The sequence below is a fragment of the Oncorhynchus masou genome, chromosome 16 (assembly GCF_036934945.1).
Source record: "Oncorhynchus masou masou isolate Uvic2021 chromosome 16, UVic_Omas_1.1, whole genome shotgun sequence".
In the NCBI taxonomy this organism is placed as follows: Eukaryota; Metazoa; Chordata; class Actinopteri; order Salmoniformes; family Salmonidae; genus Oncorhynchus; species Oncorhynchus masou.
Genome location: NC_088227.1, coordinates 11,741,083 through 11,760,246, shown reverse-complemented (window position 1 = coordinate 11,760,246; position 19,164 = coordinate 11,741,083). Strand labels below are relative to the sequence as shown.

Here is a 19,164-nt window from a genome sequence, read left to right as displayed (position 1 = left end):
GCATGCATATTATTAATATTAGCTCTCTGATGATTACAATGAAGAGCAATGCATCCCACTCTGCTCTGGGCCAGCTACAGCTAAACTAGGTCTTTCCCTGCAGCACTCGACCGCACGACATGACAATATTCAAGATAAGACAAAACTAGAGCCTGCAGGACTTGGTTTTTGGAGTGTGGTGTCAAAAAAGCAGATAATCTCTTTGTTAAGAACAGACCTCTCCCCATCTTTACAACAATTGAATCTATCTCTAATCTATATGCCACCCATTCCAAAAGGGATTAATTGACTTCATTAGCTGTGGTTGCTGATGCATATATGGTTGAATCATCAGCATACATGGACACACATGCTTTGTTTAATGCCAGTTGTAGGTCATTGGTAAAAATAGAAAAGAGTAGAGGCCCTAGGGAGCTGCCCTGTGGTACACCACACTTTACATGTTTGACATTAGAGAAGCTTGCATTAAAGAAAACCCTCTGAGTTCTATTAGATAGATAGCTCTGAATCCACAATATGGCAGAGGCTGTTAAACCTTAACCTGTTGTTGAGAAAACACATGTGTTATGGTCAATAATATCAAAGGCTGCAATGAAATCTAACAGCACGGCTCCAATAAGGTTCTTATCAATTTATTTCAACCAATCATCAGTCATTTGTGTCATTGCAGTGCATGTTGAGTTTATCTTTAAACTTCTTATGGCTGGGGGCAGTATTGAGTAGCTTGGATGAATAAGGTGCCCAGAGTAAACTGCCTGCTACTCAGGCCCAGTTGCTAATATATGCATGTTATTATTAGATTTGGATAGAAAAAACTCTGAAGTTTCTAAAACTGTTTGAATGATGTCTGTGAGTATAACAGAACTCATATGGCAGGCAAAAACCTGAGAAAAAATCCAACAAGGAAGTGGGAAATCTGAGGTTTGTAGTTTTTCAACTCTTTGCCAATCGAATATACAGTGTCTGAGGTCAAATTGCACTTCCTAAGGCTTCCACTAGATGTCAACAGTCTTTAGAACCTTGTTTGATGCTTCTACTGTGAAGGAGGGGGGGATGGGAGCTGAATGAGTCAGTGGTCTGGCAGAGTGGCATGAGCTGATCACACACGTTCACGTGAGAGTTAGCTTGCGTTCCATTGCATTTCCGAAGACAAAGGAATTCTCCAGTTGGAACATTATAGAAGATTTATGTTAAACTTCCTAAAGATTGATTCTATACTTCATTTGACATGTTTCTATGGACTGTAACAGAGCTTTTTGAGTTTTCATCTGCTCGCGCGTCATGAATTTGGATTACTGGGCTAAATGCGAACAAAAAGAAGGGTTTTGGACATAAATTATGGACGTTATCGAACAAATCAAACATTTATTGTGGAACTGGGATTTCTGGGAGGGCATTCTGATGAAGATCATCAAAGGTAAGTGAATATTTATAATGTTATTTCTGACTTCTGTTGACTCCACAACATGGCGGATATCTGTATGGCTTGATATGTTGTCTGAGCACTGTAATCTGATTATTGCACGGTGTGCTTTTACGGTAAAACTTTTTTGAAATCTGACACAGCGGTTGCAATAAGGAGAAGTGTATCTATAATTCCATGCCTAATAGTTGTATCTTTTATCAATGTTTATTATGAGTATTTCTGTAAATTGATGTGGCTCTCTGCAAAATCCCTGGATGTTTCGGAACTACTAAACATAACGCGCCAATGTAAACTCAGATTTTTGTATATAAATATGAACTTTATTGAACAAAACATGCATGTATTGTGTAACATGAAGTTCTATGAGTGTCATCTGATGAAGATCACCAAAGGTTAGTGATTCATTTTATCTCTATTTCTGCTTTTTGTGACTCCTCTCTTTGGCTGGAAAATGGCTGTGTGTGTTTTTGTGACATAATCGTTTGTGGTGCTTTCGCCGTAAGGCTTATTTGAAATCGGACACTGAGGTGGGATTAACCTCTAGTGACTCCCCATCCCGGGTCCGGGAGCGTAATCATCGACTGACACTAATTAGCACAACACAATGGACATAAATATTCCTAGAAGATATTCCTATTCATAAAAATCACAAGGGAAATATACTGAGAAACAGCTTAGTCTTTGGTTAATCATCCTGTCATCACAGATTTTCAAAATATGCTTTACAGCCAAAGCTAGACAAGCATTTGTGTAAGTTTATCGATAGCCTAGCATAGCATTTTGTCCAGCTAGCAGCAGGTAACTTGGTCACGGAAATCAGAAAAGCAATCAAATTAAATTGTTTACCTTTGATGAGCTTCGGATGTTTTCACTCACGAGACTCCCAGTTAGATAGCCAATGTTCATTTTTTCCAAAAATATTATTTTTGTAGGCGAAATAGCTCCGTTTGTTCTTCACGTTTGGCTGAGAAATCAACCGGAAATTACGGTCACGAAAACGCCGAAAAATATTCCAAATTAGCTCCATAATATCGACAGAAAAATGGCAAACGTTGTTTATAATCAATCTTCAAGGTGTTTTTGAAATATCTATTTGATAATATATCCACCGGGACAATTGGTTTTTCAGTAGGACCTATTGGAATAATGGCTACCTCTATATTTTACGCGAAAATCACTCTGAGAGCCATCAGGTGACCACTTGCGCAATGTAGCCACTTACGGGTATTCTTCAACGTAAATGCGTAAAACTACGTCACAATGCTGTAGACACCTTGGGGAATACATAGAAAAGGTAATCTGGTTGATAGCCCATTCACTGCTTAATAGGGACGCATTGGAACGCAGAGCTTTCAAAAGATGAGTCACATCCGGATTGGATTTTTCTCAGGCTTTCGCCTGCAATATCAGTTCTGTTATACTCACAGACAATATTTTTACAGTTTTGGAACCTTTAGAGTGTTTTCTGTCCTAAGCTGTCAATTATATGCATATTCTAGCATCTTGTCCTGACAAAATATCCCGTTTACTACGGAAACGTTATTTTTTTCCAAAAATGAAAATACTGCCCCCTAGTCACAAGAAGTGTATCTTTAAAATGGTGTAAAATATTTCTATGTTTGAGGAATTTTAATTATGAGATTTCTGTTGTTTTGAATTTGGCGCCCTGCACTTTCACTGGCTGTTGTCATATCGATCCCGTTAGCGGGATTCAAGCCATAAGAAGTTTTAAGCATGCTGAAAGTCTGTTTTTAATTTGTTTACAGAGAAATAGCATTTCCAATTTTTCCAACAGTTTGCTAAGAGCTGGCAGCAAGCTGATAGGTCTGCTGTTAGAACCAGTAAAGGTAGCTTAACTACTCCTGGGTAGTGGAATGACTTTGGCTTCCCTCCAGGCCTGAGGACAATTTTTTTTTACCTCTAGGTTCAGATTAAAGATTTGACAGATAGTTGACTCTGTAGACACTCCTACCATCCTCAGTAGCTTTCCATCTATGTTGTCAATGCCAGGAGGTTTCTCATTAATGATCAATAACAATAATTTTTCCACCTCTCCACACTAACTACAAAAATCAAACTTACAATGCTTTTCTTTGATTTTTGTTTTTTTATGCATGAGTATGATTCGTTGTTGGCATTTCTTGCCTAAGTTTACCCAAAATAATTTGCAACATGAAATGGTTTTGTGATGAATATGCCATCTGATTTCATGTTTCTGAACCTAATTTCATTGAAAGTACTCCACGTTTTTCCCATCATTCTTTATATAATTGATCTCAGCTTCTTAATACAATTTCTTATTTTAAGTTAACTTCTTGGCGCACCGATACCTTTAGCGGGATCATTTTCGTCAACATCCGCTGAATTGCAGAGCGCCAAATTTAAATTAAATTACTAAAAATATTAAATTTTCATGAAATCACAAGTGCAATATAGCAGAATACAGTTTAGATTGTTGTTAATCCACCTGGTGTGTCAGATTTCAAAAAAGCTTTACAGCGAAAGCAAACCAAGCGTTTATGTTAGGACAGCTCTCTCAGCAGACAAAACATTAAACAGCTAGCAGCAAAGTAGATTGGTCACAAACGTCAGAAAAGCAATAAAATTAATCGCTTATCTTTGATGATCTTAGGATGTTTGCACTCACGAGACTCCCAGTTACACAATAAATGTTTGTTTTGTTCGATAAAGATTATTTTTATATCCAAAAACCTCCATTTGGTTGGCACGTTTTGTTGAGTAATCCACAGGCTCGTGCAGGTCACGACGGGCAGACGAAAATTCCAAATAGTATCCGTAAAGTTCATAGAAACCTTTTTTATAATCAATCCTCAGGTTGTTTTTACAATAAATAATCGATAATATTTCAACCGGACGGTAGCTTTTTCAATAGGAGAGAGAGAGAAAAGGTCTGCTCAAAGCAGCTAGCGCATGCAAAAATCTAAGGACACCCAGCTATCCACTGACTCAATGTGATCCTTCTCGCTCATTTTTCAGAAGAAAAGCCTGAAACTATGTCTAAAGACTGTTCACACCATGTGGAAGCCATAGGGAAAGGAATCTGTTTGATATCCTTTTAAATGAAGCGAAGGCAGGCTATGACACAGAGTATTTCAGGAAAAACAGCACGTCCGGGTTGGATTTTCCTCAGGTTTTCACCTGCAATATCAGTTTTGTTATACTCACAGACAATATTGTGACAGTTTTGGAAACTTTAGAGTGTTTTATATCCTAATCTGCCAATTATATACATATTGTAGCTTCTGGGCCTGAGAAATAGGCAGTTTTATTTAGGTACGTTTTTCATCCAAACAGACCAAACAGGTTTAAGTCACAAAATGTCTCAATTTGCAGTAAGTCAACCAGTTAGATGTGCAGCTAGACTTAGCCACTCCTTTTGCCCCATCTTTTTCAACCATACAGTCTTTCAATTCCTCATCAATCCATGGAGCCTTAACAGTTCTGACAGTCAGTTTCTTAACAGGTGCATGTTTATTAATAATTATAAGAAGTCATTTCATCATCCAGAGAAGAGTCACAGCAAAATATTTTGTATGATCTCTTACACACTATTTTAGGCCTAGCTTTTGGAACTTTGACTTTCCTGGATATAGCCACCATATTGTGATCACTTCATCCAATGCGTACGGATACAGCTTTAGAACAAAGTTCTACAGTATTAGTAAAAATGTGATCAATACATGTGGATGATCTTGTTCCTGTAGTGTTAGTAAATACCCTGGTAGGTTGATTAATAACTTTTACCAGATTACAGGCACTAGTTGCAGTGAGACGTTTCCTCTTGAGTGGACAGCTTGATGAAAACCAGTCTATATTCAGGTCCCGGAGAAAGTAGACTTCTCTGTTTACATCACATACACTATCAAGCTTCACACATTCACTTGGTGGCCTATATAGCAACACCCCAAAAGAAAAGGCTTTAGATGTGCCAGGTGAACCTGCAAACACAACACTTCAATAACACTTGACATCAGAACTTCTCTAAGTATTATAGGGATATGGCTCTGAAAATATATATATATATATATATATATATATATAGCAACACTTCTCTCATAAGCATTCCTGTGTCTTCTAGAGATGTTATATCCTTGTACTGCTACTGCTGTAACATCAAATGAATTATCTAAGTGAGAAATGGCTAATATACTAATGTTGTCTGATGTTAACAAGTTATTGATTTCAAGAATCTCCACCTAAATCTTCCTGTGGTCCATCTTCAGTTTCTCCAAGATCATTTCCCTCACTTTGTCCTCAGACTCTGTTCAGGTCTCATGTGGAGATTCTGCAATTCTGTCCTCAACACCGTGGTTCCAACTTGATTGTCCCTCGACATAATCTGATTTCTCCGTCATTGTTATCATGGATTCACATACAGAACTGATATCCTCTCTCAATGACTTACAGACTGTTGTAATCTTGCTATTCTGTTTAAACTCATCAAGCTAACCGTGGGAGAACTGCAAACTGTTCTTCAGGTCCTGGACCTCTTTGGTCATGTCATCCATTCTTTTATTAGTTTACTAGTTGACACCAGTATTTGGACACAACACTTCAAGCGATTTTCTTGTTGTTGTAAAAACTGCTTGTGTTTAAAAAAAACACATGTGATAGATAGACACCATTGTCTTCAACGGTACTCCCACGGGTTTTGGTCATTGTCATGGTAGCAACGTAGGTTACGCTATTAATCCTCGCAGTTCCAGACCGCACCGCGGTAAGAGTTCAGGCCCTCAAGAAAACCCAGCAAACTTGATAAGCAGCTAGCAACGCTTTGTATTCAGGACAAAAAGTGTATTGCTTTGCCACATTTTTAAAAATGTATTACTTTAAGTGCCTTCTTCCAAACAGGATGCATGCTTTGGAATATGTTTTATTCTGTACAGGCTTCCTTCTTTTCACTCTGTCAATTAGGTTAGTAATGTGGAGTAACTACAGTGTTGTTGATCCATCCTCAATTTCCTCCCATCACAGTCATTCAACTCTATAACTGTTTGAAAGTCACCATGCCTCATGCTGAAATCCCTGAGCGGTTTCCTTTGTAGTGACTGGGTGTATTGAGACACCATCCAAAGAGTAATTAAAAACTTCTTCATGCTCAAAGGGATATTCTATGTCTGTTTTTCTATTTGTACCCATCTACTAATAGGTGCCCTTCTTTGCATTGGAAAACTCCCTGACCTTTGTGGTTGAAACTGTGTTTGAAATTCACTGCTCGACTAAGGGACCTAACAAATAATTGTATGTGTGGGGTACAGAGATGAGGTAGTCATTCAAAAAAATCATGTAATACACTATTGTTGCACACAGAGTGAGTCCATGCAACTTATTATGTGACTTTTAAGCACTTTCTTCATAAATTTGTGCAAATTCAGAAAAACATAATTTGTCATAGCTGAATCAGAATTAGTTAGGTAACATTGATAAATAAGATGTTTTATCTACTTTCATAAATATGCTTATGTGGGAAAAGTCACTTGGAGCCCAGAGAGGAGAGAGGTCAGGCTTGTCTTTTATATGTCTGGTAATATGCAGAATATCAGAAAGGGAGAAGTCAGAATTGAACATTGTCTTCATATGTGAATGTATCTATTAAACCATGTGATGGGGAGATGTCATGGAAAATTGCAAGATTATGTTATAGTGCTTGTAAGATTATTTTATTATCTTTGTATTGCATTAGAATGGTTGTTTTATTCGACAGAATATTGTGTGTGTTCCACTGAGGATGGGCATCTATGGGATAGCACTGACAGAGGAGATTTACGATGTCTTTGGCCAATAAAGCCCAAAGAGCATTCCAGATAGCGAGGAAATGTCTTGGTACTATGAAGTACCAGGAACGAGATTAGAATCTCGTTTTAGAGACCAAACTGAACAATAATTTATAGCTAATGCTATCTGGCTACGGGATACTCCTTGTTTTAAGCAAAAGGCCCTTTGTGAAGAGTTCCTGAGATCTGTGGTTTGTCATGTAAGTTGAGAGGGGTGGATCTTTGCTATAAAAGATCTCAGTTGCCATTATGTTGACACTCTCAGAATTCATTTATAGACACTGAATTGATCTGAGAGTCACAGGGCTATGGTGAAGCTCATATAATTAAAGATGAAGTTTAAATAACTCTGACTTGTGTGTGGTTTGTAAACTCTCCTCATTTAGTAAAACAGGAAATTACCACAACAAATTCCTCTTTGACTTTATAGGGTAGGCCAGTGACAAAAAATAAACGCAATTTAATACATTTTAAATTCAGACTGTAACACAACACAATGTGGAAAAAGACTAAGGTTGTGAATACTTTCCGAAGGCACTGTTATGGACTTTCTCCCACTCTCCCAGGCAATGTCGTAGCAGAGAAGCAACAATGCATTATTTAGTCAAAGTCAGCTGATGTAGAAGATCACTAAGCAAACAACTGAAAATATATATTCATGTATGAGGTATTATTTAACAAGTATTGTATAGCTGTATTTTTTTAAATATATAAGGCATATTATTTATGAGTGAGTTATGCATATTAATTAGGAGTGAATGGGGCACGTGAGAAGCATAGGAAACAAACCTGCATCAGGTGGAAATTTCTTGGCCCTCTCTTCTACAAACCACTCCCCAGACCTGAACTTCACCTCTCTGAGAAGTGGATTTTAGATGAATTAATCTTTGTTTAGACTACAAAGGAAATACTGTACCTTTTGTCAGTTAATTCTCTTAACAAGTTAAATGCCTTAATCATTGATAAGGATTAGAGGATTACAACAATAAAAATGTTAGTCAATATCACAGTCAACCACGGTTATAGTGCTGACATTCTATGTTATGGCACTGGCACGACAGCGTATGTTATTGCACTAACATAATAGTAACAACATAAAAGTATATGTTACGGCGCTGACAGGACATCTATGTTATGGCATTGACATGCGTCCTACCTGTAGGCGTGGCAGACGGTGCACTTCCAGTCCTGCATGGACACGCCCACGCGGCACTTGTTGCAGATGCGGTGACTGCAGCCTCGGCACACAGCGCCCGAGTTCCAGAACTTGCCCAGTGGCCTCTGACAACGGGCGCACGTCCTCTCGCTGTATTGCCGGGCAAAACTCTTTGCACCTTTCCTCCGGATGTCCTGTAGTTCCATCTTCAGCCTCCTGTAAAAGCAGATGGTGGCAGGTGGAGTTACAGTAGCGACGGCAGTGCTTTAACAACTGTACTTACAGTCCTCTTTACATCCGTATTTTCTGTACATTGTTGAAGTAGCTGCTTCGCTGCATTCATTCAGATTGACTGCCTCATAATTTCTAATAAACCATAAAACAACAACTATGAATCCTATTTTGAGGGGCATCATTGTTATTGTCACAGTCTCCACAGATCCTGAAAACCCCTCAAAGAGGAGTTGTTGTACAGTGTTCATGCAGTAAATGTGAAACACTTGGCTTAAGCAATGTGAATAATATTGTTTACCTGATCCTGTCCTCCTCCGTGCTGCGCAGAAGTCTGTCCCTCTGAAGAACCTCTAGAACCTTCTCTCGTTCCAGAGCCTTGAGCAGACTCAGATCCATCTTGAAAAATGGGTCTCTTTCTCTCTCTCTCACTTCCACTCTGTACTCTTCTTCTTTTTCTTCTTCTCTCATCCACACTCTACCTCTCCAGTCTCTACTCCTCTGTCCTCCCTTTGTTCCACCACGTTTCTTTCTATTAGGTACCGGATGCTTCTACAAGCTGAACAAAGTCTTCACTTGTTACTAGACTCAGGGCAGAATGAAGGTCATGTTCATTTCGCTGCACTGTCAAAGACATCCCATCTTCCGTCACGATATTCACAGAAGCTCTCTCCGCTTCGCATCACAGACCTCAATATGGATTGGTCCTCAATGTTTCTGCTCCGGTGACCCGCCCCACCTCTTACGTGCTGCTCTCTAGCCACTCCATAGTGTTGCACCCATCTAAAGAGTGACAGACAGGGAGCGTAAACTTTGACCTATAGTTGCAGGGATCCTCTTCTCAAAGTCTGATGACTGATGTACACTTTGCTCATTAGGACAAGAAAAGAGAAACCAGTCAGTCAGTCATTGTAGTCCCAATAACGGCCCACTCACTAAGGAAGAACAATGAAATACCAACAAATACAATATCATATGATATACTTTAGAATTAGATGCTGTGCATAGAAAGTGCTACAGTATCAGACTCATTTGATAACCAATTGAACGTATCTCGCCCTTCCTCACGACTCCTGTACATTCATTTCCTCCTACGAAGTCAAAGTCACAGTGCTTTGCTCAGAATAGTAAATCACATTTGGTCCGGCCACAGGGCCCAGAACGCTCCTCTCACAGCAAGCTGCCTACCGCTGTTACAGTACTGTAGCAATGCTTCATTGAAGGCAGCCCAAAGCAGGACCACACACACACACACACACACACGTCAACCAAATGCCAACCGCTGCATTATTAATGACCGATGCATCTATTTTATTTTCTCAGAGCGAGTATATTTTTGTTTGGAAGTGGGGATGTGAAGTATGGAGAGAAAGGGGGAAAGAGCTTATCAGTGACTGGATGCCACCCTGTGTTGGTAGATAAAGGTCTGTCTCTGCCATTTTTCAGGGCAGCAGAGGGCCACTGTAAACAATCAGTGTCAAATGTGATTAGGGCCCAAAGGGGAAGCAGCAGTGTCTTTATGTCCCAAATGGCACCCTATTCCCTACATTGTTCACTTGTTCACAGAGCCATATGGGCCCTATTCAAAATAAGTGCACTGTATAGGGAATAGGGTTCCATTTGGGAAGCTTTATCCTTATGTCTCAGAGAGGGAGTGAACAGGAGACTGACTCGTTATCAACCGTATATGCTTTTAAAGGCAGGCTGCACTTTGTCCATCAGTGGTCAAATAGGCCTTTAAAGGCTGTAGCAGAGAGCGTGTAACAAACCAGTAGCAGCTTTGTTTTCTTCTATCAAATCATGTTTCATGATTGAGCATTATTTAAATGTTTCAAGACAATTTATTTGAATTTTTTTACCTTTATTTAACTAGGCAAGTCAGTTAAGAACAAACTCTTATTTTCAATGACGGCCTAGAAACAGTGGGTTAACTGCCTGTTCAGGGGCAGAACGACAGATTTGTACCTTGTCAGCTCGGGGATTTGAACTTGCAACCTTCCAACACTAACACTCTAACCTCTAGGCTACCCTGCCTCCCCAGTCAAAATCAAAAGTAATGGTACAATAACATAGTTATACTCCAGTTGTTCCTATGCAAACATATCTCCTACATTGTTTCTTTGGGGTGCAGGGTGTTCAAGTTGGGTTTGTAAAGTTCTTATTCAAGAGCTGTTTTTCAAATGTTGTCTTTTCCAAGAGCTTCCCAAACTAGGGCTCATTGCTGCACAGCTTTTTTCAAGTCTCTCCAGAGATGTTCAATCTGGTTCAAGTGGCTGGGCCACTCAAGAACAATTCAGAAACTTGTCCCGAAGCCACTCCAGTGCTGTCTTGGCTGTGTGCTGAGGTTCATAGTCCTGTTGGAACAGGTTTTCATCAAGGATCATGATGTACTTTGCTCCGTTCATCTTTCCCTCGATCCTGACTAGTCTCCCAGTCCATGCCGCTGAAAAACCTCCCAACAGCATGATGCTGCCACCACCATGCTTCAACTGTAGGGATGGTATTGGCCAGGTGATGAGCCGTGCCGGGTTTCCTCCAGACGTGACACAGCATTCAGGCCAAAGAGTTTAATCTTGGTTTCATCAGACATTGTTTCTAATCATCTAAAAGACCTCTAGGTGCCTTTTGACAAACTCCAAGAGGTCTGTCATGTGACTTTTACTAAGGAGTAGCTTCCATCTGGCCACTCTACCATAAAGGAACTGATTGGTGGAGTGCTGCACAGGTGGTTGTCCTTCTGGAAGGTTCTCGCATCTCCACAGAGGTACTCTGGAGCTCTGTCAGAGTGACCATTGGGTTCTTGGTCACCACACTGACCAAGGCCCTTCTCCCCTGATTGCTCAGTTTGGCCGGGTGACCGGCTCTAGATGATTCCATTTAAGAAATGATTCCATTTAAGAATGATGGGGACCTTCAATGCTGTAGAAATGTGTTGGTACCCTTCCCCAGATCTGTGCGGCCAATACTTCCGACCGCATGGCTTTGTTTTTGCTCTGACATGCACTGGTGTGTGCCTTTCCAAATCATGTCCAATCAATTGAATATGCCACAGGTGGACTCCAATCAAGTTGTAGCAACATATAAAGGATGACTAATGGAACAGGATACACCAGAGCTCAATTTCAAGTCTCATAGCAGAAGTTCTGAATAGTTATGTAAATAAGGTATTTCTGTTTTTTAATACATTTGCAAACATTTCAAAACACCTGTTTTCACTTTGTCATTATGGGGTATTGTGCGTAGATTGATGAGGGAAAAAAAGTTATAGAATCCATTTTAGAATAAGGCTGTAAAGTAACAAAATGTGGAAAAGTGAAGGGGTCTGAAATGCACTTTCTGAATGCACTATATATAACTAAATATAACTACATACACCTTAGCCAAATACATTCAAACTCAGTTTTTGTTTAACTCGGGTCAAACGTTTTGGGTAGCCTTCCACAAGCTTCCTACAATAAGTTCGGTGAATTTTGGCCCATTCCTCGTGAGCTGGTGTAACTGAATCAGGTTTGTTGGCCTCCTTGCTCGCACATGCTTTTCCAGTTTTGCCCACACATTTTCTACGGGATTGAGGTTAGAGCTTTGTGATGGCCACTCCAATAACTTGACTTTGTTGTCCTTAAGCCATTTTGCCACAAATTTGTAGAATGATAGTGAAGAAATCAAAACTTTGAAATAACACATATGGAATCGTGTAGTTACCAAGTGACTTCCGGCGCCGACAGAGATGGTCGCCTCGCTTCGCGTTCCTAGGAAACTATGTAGTTTTTTGTTTTTTTTACGTGTTATTTCTTACATTAGTACCCCAGGTCATCTTAGGTTTCATTACATACAGTCGAGAAGAACTACTGTATATAAGATCAGCGTCAACTCACCATCAGTATGACCAAGAATATGTTTTTCGCGACGCGGATCCTGTGTTCTGCCTTACAAACAGGACAACGGAATGGATCGCATGCAGCGACCCAAAAAAACGACTCCGAAAAAGAGGGAAACGTGGCGGTATTCTGGTCAGACTACGGAGACGGGCACATCGTGCCCCACTTCCTAGCATTCTTCTTGCCAATGTCCAGTCTCTTGACAACAAGGTTGATGAAATCCGAGCAAGGGTAGCATTCCAGAGGGACAGCATTACAGAGACTGTAACGTTCTGTGCTTCACGGAAACATGGCTCACTGGAGAGACGCTATCCGAAGCGGTGCAGCCAACGGGTTTCTCCACGCATCGCGCCGACAGAAACAAACACCTTTCTGGTAAAAAGAGGGGTGGGGGTGTATGCCTTATGGCTAACGAGGCATGGTGCGATGAAAGAAACATACAGGAACTCAAATCCTTCTGTTCACCCGATTTAGAATTCCTCACAATCAAATATAGACCGCATTATCTACCAAGAGAATTCTCTTCGATTATAATCACAGCCGTATATATCCCCCCCCAAGCAGACACATCGATGGCTCTGAACAAACTTTATTTAACTCTTTGCAAACTGGAAACCATTTATCTGGAGGCTGCACTCATTGTTGTCGGGGATTTTAACAAGGCTAATCTGAAAACAAGACTCCCTAAATTTTATCAGCACATCGATTGCGCAACCAAGGGCGGAAAAACCTTGGATCACTGTTACTCTAACTTCCGCGACGCATATAAGGCCCTGCCCCGCCCCCCTTTCGGAAAAGCTGACCACGACTCCATTTTGCTGATACCTGCCTACAGACAAAAGTTTAAAAAAGAAGCTCCCACGCTGAGGTCTGTCCAACGCTGGTCCGACCAAGCTGACTCCACACTCCAAGACTGCTTCCACCACGTGGACTGGGACATGTTTCGTATTGCGTCAAATAACAACATTGACGAATACGCTGATTCGGTGTGCGAGTTCATTAGAACTTGCGTTGAAGATGTCGTTCCCATAGCAACGATTAAAACATTCCCTAACCAGAAACCTTGGATTGATGGCAGCATTCGCGTGAAACTGAAAGCGCGAACCACTGCTTTCAATCAGGGCAACGTGTCTGGTAACATGACTGAATACAAACAATGCAGCTATTCCCTCCGTAAGGCTATCAAACAAGCTAAGCGTCAGTACAGAGACAAAGTAGAATCCCAATTCAACGGCTCAGACACAAGAGGCATGTGGCAGGGTCTACAGTCAATCACGGACTACAGGAAGAAATCCAGCCCAGTCACGGACCAGGATGTCTTGCTCCCAGGCAGACTAAATAACTTTTTGCCCGCTTTGAGGACAATACAGTGCCACTGACACTGCCTACAACAGAAAAATGCGGTCTCTCCTTCACTGCAGCTGAGGTGAGTAAAACATTTAAACGTGTTAACCCTCGCAAGGCTGCAGGCCCAGACGGCATCCCCAGCCGCGCCCTCAGAGCATGTGCAGACCAGCTGGCTGGTGTGTTTACGGACATATTCAATCAATCCCTATACCAGTCTGCTGTTCCCACATGCTTCAAGAGGGCCACCATTGTTCCTGTTCCCAAGAAAGCTAAGGTAACTGAGCTAAATGACTACCGCCCCGTAGCACTCACTTCCGTCATCATGAAGTGCTTTGATAGACTAGTCAAGGACCATATCACCTCCACCCTACCTGACACCCTAGACCCACTCCAATTTGCTTACCGCTCAAATAGGTCCACAGACGATGCAATCACAACCACACTGCACACTGCCCTAACCCATCTGGACAAGAGGAATACCTATGTGAGAATGCTGTTCATCGACTACAGCTCGGCATTCAACACCATAGTACCCTCCAAGCTCGTCATCAAGCTCGAGACCCTGGGTCTCGACCCCGCCCTGTGCAACTGGGTACTGGACTTCCTGACGGGCCGCCCCCAGGTGGTGAGGGTAGGTAAAAACATCTCCTCCCCGCTGATCCTCAACACTGGGGCCCCACAAGGGTGCGTTCTGAGCCCTCTCCTGTAATCCCTGTTCACCCACGACTGCGTGGCCACGCACGCCTCCAACTCAATCATCAAGTTTGCGGACGACACAACAGTGGTAGGCTTGATTACAAACAACGACGAGACGGCCTACAGGGAGGAGGTGAGGGCCCTCGGAGTGTGGTGTCAGGAAAATAACCTCACACTCAACGTCAACAAAACTAAGGAGATGATTGTGGACTTCAGGAAACAGCAGAGGGAACACCCCCCTATCCACATCGATGGAACAGTAGTGGAGAGAGTAGCAAGTTAAGTTCCTCGGCATACACATCACAGACAAACTGAATTGGTCCACTCACACAGACAGCATCGTGAAGAAGGCGCAGCAGCGCCTCTTCAACCTCAGGAGGCTGAAGAAATTCGGCTTGTCACCAAAAGCACTCACAAACTTCTACAGATGCACAATCGAGAGCATCCTGGCGGGCTGTATCACCGCCTGGTACGGCAACTGCTCCGCCCTCAACCGTAAGGCTCTCCAGAGGGTAGTGAGGTCTGCACAACGCATCACCGGGGGCAAACTACCTGCCCTCCAGGACACCTACACCACCCGATGTTACAGGAAGGCCATAAAGATCATCAAGGACATCAACCACCCGAGCCACTGCCTGTTCACCCCGCTATCATCCAGAAGGCGAGGTCAGTACAGGTGCATCAAAGCTGGGACCGAGAGACTGAAAAACAGCTTCTATCTCAAGGCCATCAGACTGTTAAACAGCCACCACTAACATTGAGTGGCTGCTGCCAACACAATGACACTGACTCAACTCCAGCCACTTTAATAATGGGAATTGATGGGAAATGATGTAAATATATCACTAGCCACTTTAAACAATGCTACCTTATATAATGTTTACATACCCTACATTATGAATCTCATATGCATACGTATATACTGTACTCTATATCATCGACTGCATCCTTATATTATACATGTATCACTAGCCACTAACTATGCCACTTTGTTTACATACTCATCTCATATGTATATACTGTACTCGATACCATCTACTGTATCTTGCCTATGCTGCTCTGTACCATCACTCATTCATATATCCTTATGTACATATTCTTTATCCCCTTACACTGTGTATAAGACAGTAGTTTAGGAATTGTTAGTTAGATTACTTGTTGGTTATTACTGCATTGTCGGAACTAGAAGCACAAGCATTTCGCTACACTCGCATTAACATCTGCTAACCATGTGTATGTGACAAATAAAATTTGATTTGATTTGAAATTTGATTTGATTTAGAGTGTTTGAGATTTTTTTTGTAGCCATGACAGTTTTGCACACTCTTGGCATTCTCTTAATAATATCATTGTTGTATCTCAGAATCATTGTAATGTGGTTAACCTTAAAAGTCTAAATGAAAATGGTTCAAATCTAAAAGATACAATTCAACCAGAGAGTGCCTTTAGATCATGGGAAAAGGCCGTACTTGCCAGTTGCTCTTGAATCATTCCCACGGTGAATGGCTATGCCTGATACGCTATGAAACCACACACTCTTGCAGAGACATTGATATCACCGCTGCAATTGATATGGTTAAAACCAGGGGCGCAACTTTCACTGGGGTCATGGGCCCCCCCCACACATTCTGAAATTGCATTTTTGCCCCCCCCCCAATTTTATCATTGGAATGTGATACAAAACGAGGCAACGGTGTAGTTTAGGACCATGCGGACGTCTCCGAGCGGTAGGGTAGGCTGTTTGAAGTGTTTATCCGAGTGGACAAAAAAAGAAAAAAATATGTTCCCCCCCACTTCTTAAACCAAAGCTGTACCCCTGGTGAAAACAATGTGTATGTAGAGGTACAGAAACTCACATCAGTACCTTTGTCAGATAACACTGTTAAACTCAGGAGGAAACTGACTGAACGACTCAAACTCTCCAGCTTATGCTCTCCAAATGGATCTATGCCTGTTAGCAAAACTATGTGGCGATATGAGATCAGAGCATGACAATGTTCTATTTCACACCGAGTCTTGGTGGTTGTTAAAGGGGAGTGGTGGAACATTTTTTTTGCATTGATAGAGGAACGGTTGTCATTCACAATGGATGTAAAAAAATGAATAAATAAAGACTTGGTTGACTTTCTGTTTAATGAAAATAAAATAACAGAAAACAGCATCAGTATGTGTCCCGCAAGAGTGATGACTGCTCACCTCTAATGCTTGGAAGAGCACTTTGGGAACTACTTCCCAATTTGTTTGACTGTGATCCTAGTTCAGTTGACATGCTGGTAAGTGAAATCGAACAGTTGATCAAGCTGTCATGTGACCAAATGCCGCAGACAATGAATTCTCGGGTCATTACGAAGGAGTTTTGGTTCCTGACTCAAAGGGAATACCCTGCCGTCTCTCTCTGATCATTAATGCAGAGTTCAAGACACCAGGGAACTCCGAACTGGGAAATCTCAAACTTCCGACTTTAGTGCGTACAAGACAACTAGGAACTCGGAAAGAAACAAGCGCTGACTGGGAAGATTGTTTTGAAAGGTCATCCAACTCAGAATTCCAATTCGGGAACTCTGGCCTGTTTCTAGAGCTCTGCCTTTCCGACATAAAGATCGCTAAAGCCATGATTTGACCTCATATTTCTCAGAATTCCCAATTCCCAGAATTCCCAATTTTCTTGAAAGCAACATCAAACTCATGGTAGGCTACACTTCGCCAGCGCATATCTGTGTGAAGCAGTCTGTGCTCTTGTCTACATTAAAACTAAATATCGATCCAAGGCCGGATGTGACTGCAGAGATGAGGTGTGCGCTGTCGACCAAGTCCCCTAACTTTGTGAAGTTCTGACTGCATGTCAACATGCATCAAGCACACCCACCATCTCATTGGTGGTGGTGAGGTAAGAGACATTATGTCAGACTCAGTTGCAATTGACTGTCATAGCCCCACAATAAACTTATGTGATGCTGAGTTGAGAAGACAATGAACAGCACAGAAGTACTGTTAGAATGTTTTCAATTGACTGCCATAGACACAAGTAAAAAAGTAAACTGTCTGTTAATTACATATTTTTTCACATGGTCGGGGTCGCAAGAATTTTCTGATTTCAAAATGGGGTCGAGGGCAAAGAAAATTTGCGAGCCCCTGCTTTAGTCTGACTTCAATGCCATTGGCAGTGCTAAATTTGAATGGCAAATGTCAGTCAGTTTCTGACTTACATTTCAACTGTCATGGTGAAATGCACTCATTTCATGAATACAAGCACAAGTTAGACCACCATGATTCAGCTTAAGTGTGGTTAAACGGGGATGATGACTTCCCAGAAGTGACAGTGACCCGATCACATACCACCACAGTAGTGACAGTAGTGTGTGTGTGTGTCTGTCTGTCTGCTGTGAGAACTGCACTAAACTCACATGGGGCCCTCTGACACATTTCCCTAGCAGATAGGGCTTCCAGGAAACATCTGAGTTAGCTTGCTACTAACGAATACAGGCACCACTCAACTCTGCCAAAGAGATGTACATAGCAACAGAGGACTCCACCCTTTCTGCATATTCACAGATCATCACAGATACCAAATAAAGATCCTCGGAATAGGTTGCATTTCTCACCCAGGGTTGGGGGAAATTCCTTTTCAATTCACTAATTTCCCACTGGGGAAATGGAATTGACCCCAACACTGTTCCTCACACAAGAGGAGCTCCTAGCGCAGTATAGTCTGTCTCTGTCTGACCCTTAGTTAACCATTGCCTCATCACCATTGAAAGCTCTTTGATCTCAAAGTCTGTACCTATTGTCTGGTCACACAGTCCAAACACAGAGCTTTGTGACTGTGTTGTGACTGTTTGACCTGTCTGGTACTGCTCGTGTTTGGTCAGCTGAGGCAGTTCTAGTCAGCTTTCCGCTGCAGCGTCCTTTGTGAGCTTTGCAGATAACCCCCATATTTCCACATACATTTACAATGATAACATTCACTCAACACTCATACAGAATTATGGCCATTGATATCTGTGTACGCTAGACAATGGAAACATCTGATACCTAATAGAAACCCACCATTCAATAAAATAGTCAATCCTTTCCCCCATTGAAATTATTGATCGCTAGCATGCTTAAAGTGTTTAGTAGGACAATGGAGATATTTAAATGGTGTGACTTTGACAACACAAAGTGATATCAAATTTAACAAGCACAATAGAAATCTATACATTGCTTTGCACCAGATTGAGAATAAAATAAAATGTCAAACACAATGCTCACAGCCAGTAAGACAAATCCTTGCCCTTTTAGATACTGTAGGTCATGTACCTCTTTAGCGTACTACTACACATTACAGTAACGAAATACACAGGAATGACAGTCAATCAATAGGCCTAAACTGTGGATGCCACTGGAAGGATTGACTCCTAATCACACAGCAAAGTTTAAGCAGACTACCAAGCTGAGGAGTTCACCTCAAGGAATACGCTAGTTTCTTTATTTTATCCATAAAATTATAATCTAACAATAATAATAATCTAACAATGAAAATCAATGGTGGCACTTACTGAAGAACAGTTGCATGAACCGTGTCCTCCTAAAACAGCATCTCCCCCAGAAAGTGAGTCAGATGAAGACAGGGTCTTACCTCAGTGCAGCGTTGTG

General features: G+C 41.5%; 1 protein-coding gene across 2 annotated transcripts in view; it reads right to left on the bottom strand.

The window, feature by feature from the left end:
* LOC135557469 (synaptotagmin-like protein 3) overlaps positions 1-19,164 on the bottom strand; it is a 27,290-nt gene extending 8,126 nt beyond the window's left edge. The window contains exons 1-4 of one of the 2 annotated variants that reach the window (XM_064990737.1): positions 19,068-19,164; positions 8,910-9,473; positions 8,378-8,593; positions 8,011-8,078 (exon numbers count right to left, since the gene is read on the bottom strand). In XM_064990737.1, the coding sequence (XP_064846809.1) occupies positions 8,011-8,078; positions 8,378-8,593; positions 8,910-9,079 (454 nt within the window). In that variant the 5' untranslated portion in view covers positions 9,080-9,473; positions 19,068-19,164. The remainder of the gene's footprint in view (positions 1-8,010; positions 8,079-8,377; positions 8,594-8,909; positions 9,474-19,067) is intronic. The other variant, XM_064990738.1, reaches the window with a different exon arrangement.